At 43.1% G+C, this 6691-nt stretch overlaps 1 protein-coding gene and 1 pseudogene across 1 annotated transcript; both read right to left on the reverse strand.

Moving 5' to 3' along the window:
- Positions 1–2966: 2966 nt before the first annotated feature.
- On the reverse strand, positions 2967–5253 carry LOC111321789 (zinc finger MYM-type protein 1-like; annotated as a pseudogene).
- A 549-nt stretch (positions 5254–5802) lies between these two features.
- LOC148717761 (uncharacterized) lies at positions 5803–6462 on the reverse strand. Its single transcript, XM_088742410.1, has one exon. It carries the CDS (start codon positions 6460–6462, stop codon positions 5803–5805), a length of 660 nt encoding a protein of 219 aa, XP_088598536.1.
- Positions 6463–6691: the final 229 nt, after the last annotated feature.

The following is a 6691-nucleotide window of genomic DNA, read 5'->3' on the forward strand; positions in this document are numbered from 1 at the left end:
TCGTAAATTTAAGATTTCGTGCTGTGATATCCGAAATTCTCCGCATCTTTACCATCGAGCCAAGGTTCGCGCCTTAAATTATGTTTATTGCCTTAAATTCTGTATGTCCCTCTCGAACGAGGTGATTTTGGTGGATGGAATCAAGGCTCAATTTCGTAACCAACTCTCCTGGTGGAAATTTAGAGTAAGAAGGAAGTGAGATGTGGGATTGTTATTTTGAACAGGACGAGGGAATTGACGATACCTCGCGCTGTTGTCTTCACTACCACCCCTTGCTGATAGCTTGACATTCTGAGCCTTGCCGTGTCATGTAATAGTGACCTCTGATTTCTTGATGACTGACCAATGTATTAATGGGTAAAGGAAAATAGCACATACGTGGCTCTGTAAGGAAGATGTCAGCTGCTTTCGAAAGCGATAAATCAAATGAAGTCGACATAAAAGAGCCTAAGTTGTGTTGCTTTCTTTTACGAGAAAGGGAAAAAGTAGAAGTTGCTTTCTTTAGAAAAAAAATTGGGGGCTCATCCTCCCCGAAATGTGCCTCTCAAGGAAACAGAAGAATTGTGTTCAGTTAATTTTTCTTTATCTCTCTTGTTATGGAACTATGGGATTGCCGTCACCTTTTCTTCCATTATGCACTAACAGCTTATTGACATTGTCATTCGTTTCTGACTTGTCTTTACTGATACGTTTTTCTGTGATCGAGGTTAAACGAAAGGAAGTCGCTACTGTGACTAGCGTGCATTATTTATACCAAACTTTGAAAACTTCTGAGATATGATATATTACCATTTTGGTCGACATTTTGGCCAATACAGTAGACTGTGGTGTCATCGGCATACATGTAAAGATCCTCTGAATCAGTGTGGTCGGGGAGATCATTAACATATATAGTGTATAACCTAGGGCCGAGAAGCGAGCCTTGAGGTACCCCATAGTGCACAAGGTCAGTGGTAGACCTGTAGTTGTTTACCCCAGTAAACTGTCGTCTATTTGATAAATAGCTCATAAGCCATTCATAGATTGATCCTGATATACCAATGGCATGTAACTTATAAGATAATATGTCATGGGGAACAGTGTCAAAAGCTTTTTGGAATTCAATAAAGACCGCTCCCACTGTCCAACCATTGCCAATTACCATCTTCCACTTCTCAGTCATTGAAATGAGCATTCCTTCAGTTGAGAGTCCTTTCGTAAATCCCCATTGTTTACAGCTTTTTGTGCCACAGCTGTTCAGATGATTGTCAATTAGGTTGCAAATCTGACTTTCAAGGAGTTTGCTGGGAATACTAAGTAGTGAGATTGGTCTATAATTAGAAACATCTGCTTGACTTCCCTTTTTATGAATTGCATGAACTTTGGCTAACTTCCAGGGGTCAGGAAAACTGGACGAAGCCATACTGTAATAAAATACCATTAACAAGCCGTCTAAAGCAGATGATCCCGCAACAGCTAAACTACGAGACGAAATACCATCAGGTCCAGATGCTTTGTTAGGTTTAAGATTCTTAAGATCAGTCTTAAGCTTATTGATGTTAACCTCCAAGTCCTGTATAATAGGGGTGACTCTGTACACGAACTGACACTTTTCATCGGTTTCAGGGAATTTTTCAGCTAGCTCCTTTCCAATATTTATGAAATAAGAGTTGATAAGATCAGCTTTCTCATTATCATTGGATACTTCGTTGTTGTTTGTGTCTCTGAGGAGGCCAATGTGTTTACTCTTAGATTTACCAGTGGCTTCGTTTACAGTTTTCCAAAATGATTTAGAATCGTTAGTCTCTTCAAATTTATTCCTCCAATATTGAGTTTCAGCACTACGCAGCATCTTAGTTACTTTATTTTTAGCAGCTTTGTAATCAGCCCAAGTTTTCTGTGTTGAAGAGGTTCCATCACAGCCTTTCAAAAGTTTATATCTCTTGTTCATCTCTTTCCGGACCTCCCCATTCATCCAGGGCTGCTAGCACTTTCTAACTTTGGCTTTGCGTAAAGTGACATGACCCTTAACTATGACATTATACATACAATCCCAGGCCCAAGTAATATCATCTATGTCGTCAAAGGTAGAGCAAACCCACCACGGAGCACTTTCCAGGTCATGCTTCAAATCATTAGGATTTTTTATCACATTTTTAAAATTTTGAACATATTTCACAAAAGGCTTTGGATTTCTGGTCTTTAACTTGTAAACAACATAGATGAACTTATGGTGAGCAATGCAGTAATTAATCACATCAGAACTTGAAACCTTGGAGATGTTATTGGTCAGAATTAGGTCTATCAAAGTGTTAGAATACTCCGAAGTTCGTGTGGGTGCCTTAATAATGTTGCGAAAGTTGAAGGATTGAAAGATACGTTTCAATATATCACCATTACCAGTACGAGAGAGCATGTTAGAGTTGAAGTCACCGGCGATGTCAACGTTTCTGTGTGTCATCCAAACTTTATCCAAGATTCGGTGGAGTTTATCATAGAATAATGAAGCGTCAGGGCGTCTGTAAACACAGCCGATGAGTAACCTTTGCGAGTGGGATAACAAATCAATCCAGATGGTTTTAGTGTCTTCGTCCTCGTATTTGGATAAACGAGTGCAATCAAGAATAGTTTTAAAATAAATGGCGACTCCTCAAGTAACGTCCTCAGCTGGTTCTCGATGAAATTTAAACAGTGTCTTCTTTACTTTCCTCGAAAACTTCAGAAAGATATTTTACCTTTTAGCAGTACAGCAAGGGACACGGCGTGTTACATTCGTAGGCGTACGGGCACCTTTGGACTTCGGCGGGCGGTGACTTCCTTGCCCGATAAAACTACGCAATGCCCGAAAGGGTAAGGGTTGAAATCGGGATGCAAACGCAGACGTTCACCAGTTTCCCATCTATTGAAACTGCTATCATTGAAAAATAACTCAATTGAAAGTTTGCTTACATAATTCTATGAACAGTCTCAATGTTATCTAAAACGTATTAAAAGAAAAACTTCTTCCTTCCATGGCGTTCTCCGAAAATGTCAATCATCTTGTCCATACTGTTGACAATGACTTGATTTTCATAGGCGCGCTCAATACAGATAATAGCGAGCCTATTGAGTCTATGCTGCCCCGTGGTGTTACGAACTTCAAGGTAAGTCTTCAACCGCCGGAGTCCGCTGAACCAACATTCCGCTGAGCATGATGTTGCGGGAAGGACGGCCAAAATGGACGTCGCCTTCGAGAACTCTGGTGTAATTTCATAACGGCTGTTTTCATGCAATACGTCAATGACTTCTGCCGCTGTCTTAATTGATTTTTCCACATGTGTTTTGTTGAGTCGTTTGAACAGGCGTTGGTGTGCCTGAAGTAGCTCCTTGTCGAAATTATAGTAACCAGCAACTAGGTCAAAGCTACCCCTGGAGGGGGAATCACTTAGAGTGACCACACCTAAAAGAACATCTTGGTCATTTCCAGTGAACCGATTCTCAATTTCGGCCAGGACCTTATCCAAAGAGGTGAAAAAGGTGTTGACTCTATAGTAATCCTGTGGTTTCGGTGGAATACCAGCAGCACTGGCATTTTGGTTTTCACCAACTAAACGCTTTGAGGATTGTCGTGGCACACGCGGAATAAAAAATCTGATTCAGCAATCCAGGATTTCATCTTAACACCAATACTTTCACTAAGTTTCCAGACTGAGGTAAAGTTCTCATCATTTTGGCAGCTTCGTAGGGTCTCCAGGGTCAAATTGGCATTCAGTCTTGCCGCAATAACATCCACAGTCTTTCCCTGAAGGTAAGTACTCAGGCTGCTCGTGTTTGATAAAACAATCTTTAAAACACACAAGCCAAGGACGAATTGGAAATCACAAATTCTATGCAAAAGTGAGCGACTTTCCGAGTATGTTTTAGCGTCCCCGTTGGTGGATAATACCAGCAATGCCTTCACTATTCGTTCGAGCTGTTGGTCGACGGCTTTCACCGCTTCCCATCAACATGACCATCTTGTTACACTTTGAGACTTCAAAGTAGTAAGCAAGCTACATTCTTCAGTTTCAATGTCTCCAAACAAAGCGTGCCGTGCTGGACTAGCCTCTAGAGAATTGCACAGGCTCTGGATTGTGCGTAGAGTGTTTCGCAATGGTTCCACTGTTGTCATGGTGTCTTGCAGTGCCAAATTTAACAAGTGGCCATAGCAGTGCACATATATTGCAAGAAGAGAGCACCCTTTCATTCGCGCACTGAGTCCCTTATTTACACCACTCATGTTATTTGCACCGTCAAAGCATTCACCCACGATATTCTCGAGCTCTAACTGCAGCTTGTTGATAACTTCTTTGACTAGTTTGTAAAGAGTTTCACCATCTGTTGTTTTCGTCGCATGAAATCCAACAAATGCCTCTTTCTTACTCCCGTTCGCTATATAGCCCAGACAAAATGACACTTGCTCGTCTCGGCTTATATCAGACGTTTCATCAATTATAATCCCGTACCGACCGCTCTCTCTTACATCCTTACAGATAAGTTCAAATATGAAGTCAGCAAAAATTTCTAGCGGTTCATTCTGGATGATTGGCCAAGTCCACTGAGCGTGGTTTTGTAACTGAGTGTTCAATGTTTCTTCGAGCCAAGGAATGTCTTTACATCGAAGGTGCAAAAGCTCCAGTAAATTACCCCTGATGACATCTGATCTTTGTCCAAGGCTCCATCGAACCTCCTTATCACCCCTTTGAGCGATGTTTTGCTGGGCAGTGTAAAAAAGACATTCGATGATTACACGTAAAAGTTCGCGATTACGTTGGACGCAGTTCCGATGTCCATCATCCATGACGCTGATTATAGATGAGGATCTCCTCTGCATCTGGCGGTATCCCAGCCACTTTGTCATCACCAATGAGTGCATCTCACTTTGATGGTGTTTTGTAAGGCGCCCAGGTTTCTTCCAATTGGAAAACGTAAAAGCCTTATCCTTCAAAAACGTTGAACGCGCATAGCAAGTTCCAACTTTTCTATCTACAGAGTAGTTCAACCAAGGATTTGCTTGAACCACTTTGGCTCGAGATCTCTGGTGAATGTTTCATTCCCAAAGTTTTATGGTTTGTATTCGGGAAGAACCGGTTGCTGAGGCCCATCACTTGTGGCTGGCCTTAATTCACGTACTGCGCTATCATCTCTTTGTGACCGCACGATCATCTCACTGACTTCGGGCTCCATCGCTACTTGGACAGTTTGAGGCGGGGAGGATTCAGGTTCTTCAACAGATTCCTGAAGAGGAACGTACATATCTGGGTCATCTGATTCCAACACTACCGGCACAACCGAAATTTCAACTGCCTCGTGCCATCGGTTTATACATTCGAACAGGAACTAAGTGGCGGTTCTGATCTTGGATCCTGATACGTGTCGCCACTGAGCTGGGTCTGATTTCCGTTGAATTTCGGTTACTCGATTAGCAACAAACGATTTCAGTCGTCTTGAGTGGTCCTGAATCCAGTAGATTACATCCACACTGTCCGTCCACAGGGTGTGTTGAATTATTGGAATCTCAAGCTTTTCAGAGACCGTTTCAGCTAGCCGCACTCCAAGTACTGCTGCCATTAACTCAAGGCGTGGGACTCTGACCAGTTTGATCGGTGTTACTCTCGCTTTGGCTGTTACTAGGGCAACTGAGATCTCACCATTCTCGTGTCTGTATCTGACGTAGCTTACTGCGGCATATGTTAGTCGCGACGCGCCAACGAATGTATGAAGCGAAACCTTTTCCACTGCTTCGTCGTGGTGTCGATAGCAACGTGGGATTTTGACCTGTGAAGCTTCGGGCAACTGTTCGGCTCATCGGTGAGTGCTCAACTTTAAATCGTCAGGAAACTCTTCGTCCCACTCAAGACCTCGTAACCAGGCTTCTTGTAAAGCCATCTTAGCTCTGATGATGTATGGTGCCAAGAGCTGCAAAGGATCAAACAGTGTAGCAATGCGACTTAACAGGCCTCGCTTCGTGTAGAAGGACAGGTTGATTCCTTTAACAATAAACGTGAAAACATCTTCACTCGCATTCCAGTGGACTCCTAATGTTTTGATACTCGGTAGATCTGATTCGTCAAGCTTTACGCCCGTTGCCTGATCCCCTTGTGGGATTCCTTGGAAGACCTCTGTTCGATTACTACACCACTTTTGGGCATGGAAACCAGCGTCACCCAGAACCTTTATCAAGTCTTCACGGACGAGAAAGGCGTCTTCTACAGTTTCTTCTGAGTGTAGGATATCGTCCATGTACATATCTCGGAGCAAGACTATAGCGGCTCCTGGGTGGTCCTCTTTGAAATCTAGGGCGTGGCTGCGGATCACAAACTGTGCGAGGCAAGGGGATGCTCTGTCTCCAAAGGTTAGACGGACTGCCTCAGAGACATCCATAGGTTTTGCGGGATCGAGATCTCTCCATAACAGTCTGTGATACTTGCGGTCTTTCTCAGCAAGGACAACTTGAGAAAACATTTCCTTGATGTCTGCTACTAGAGCGACGGGTCCTAGTCTAAATCAGAGCAGTACCTCCAGGACATCTCGTTGAAGTTTAGGCCCGGTGAGCATCGCGTCATTTAAGGAGACCCCTTGCATCGTGCAGCCGAGTCAAATAGTATGCGTACTTTGGTAGTCTCTCTTTCTTCTCTAATAATTGGAAAGTGTGGAAGGTACCAGCTTGGACCGTCTTCTGCTTCATTGGGTT

This window comes from Stylophora pistillata, chromosome 13 (assembly GCF_964205215.1).
Source record: "Stylophora pistillata chromosome 13, jaStyPist1.2, whole genome shotgun sequence".
Taxonomy (NCBI): Eukaryota; Metazoa; Cnidaria; class Anthozoa; order Scleractinia; family Pocilloporidae; genus Stylophora; species Stylophora pistillata.

Bases quoted from the DNA above. Each gene is read 5' to 3' on its own strand.
- LOC148717761 (XM_088742410.1), bottom strand. From the start codon at position 6,462: ATGTTTTCTCAAGTTGTCCTTGCTGAGAAAGACCGCAAGTATCACAGA.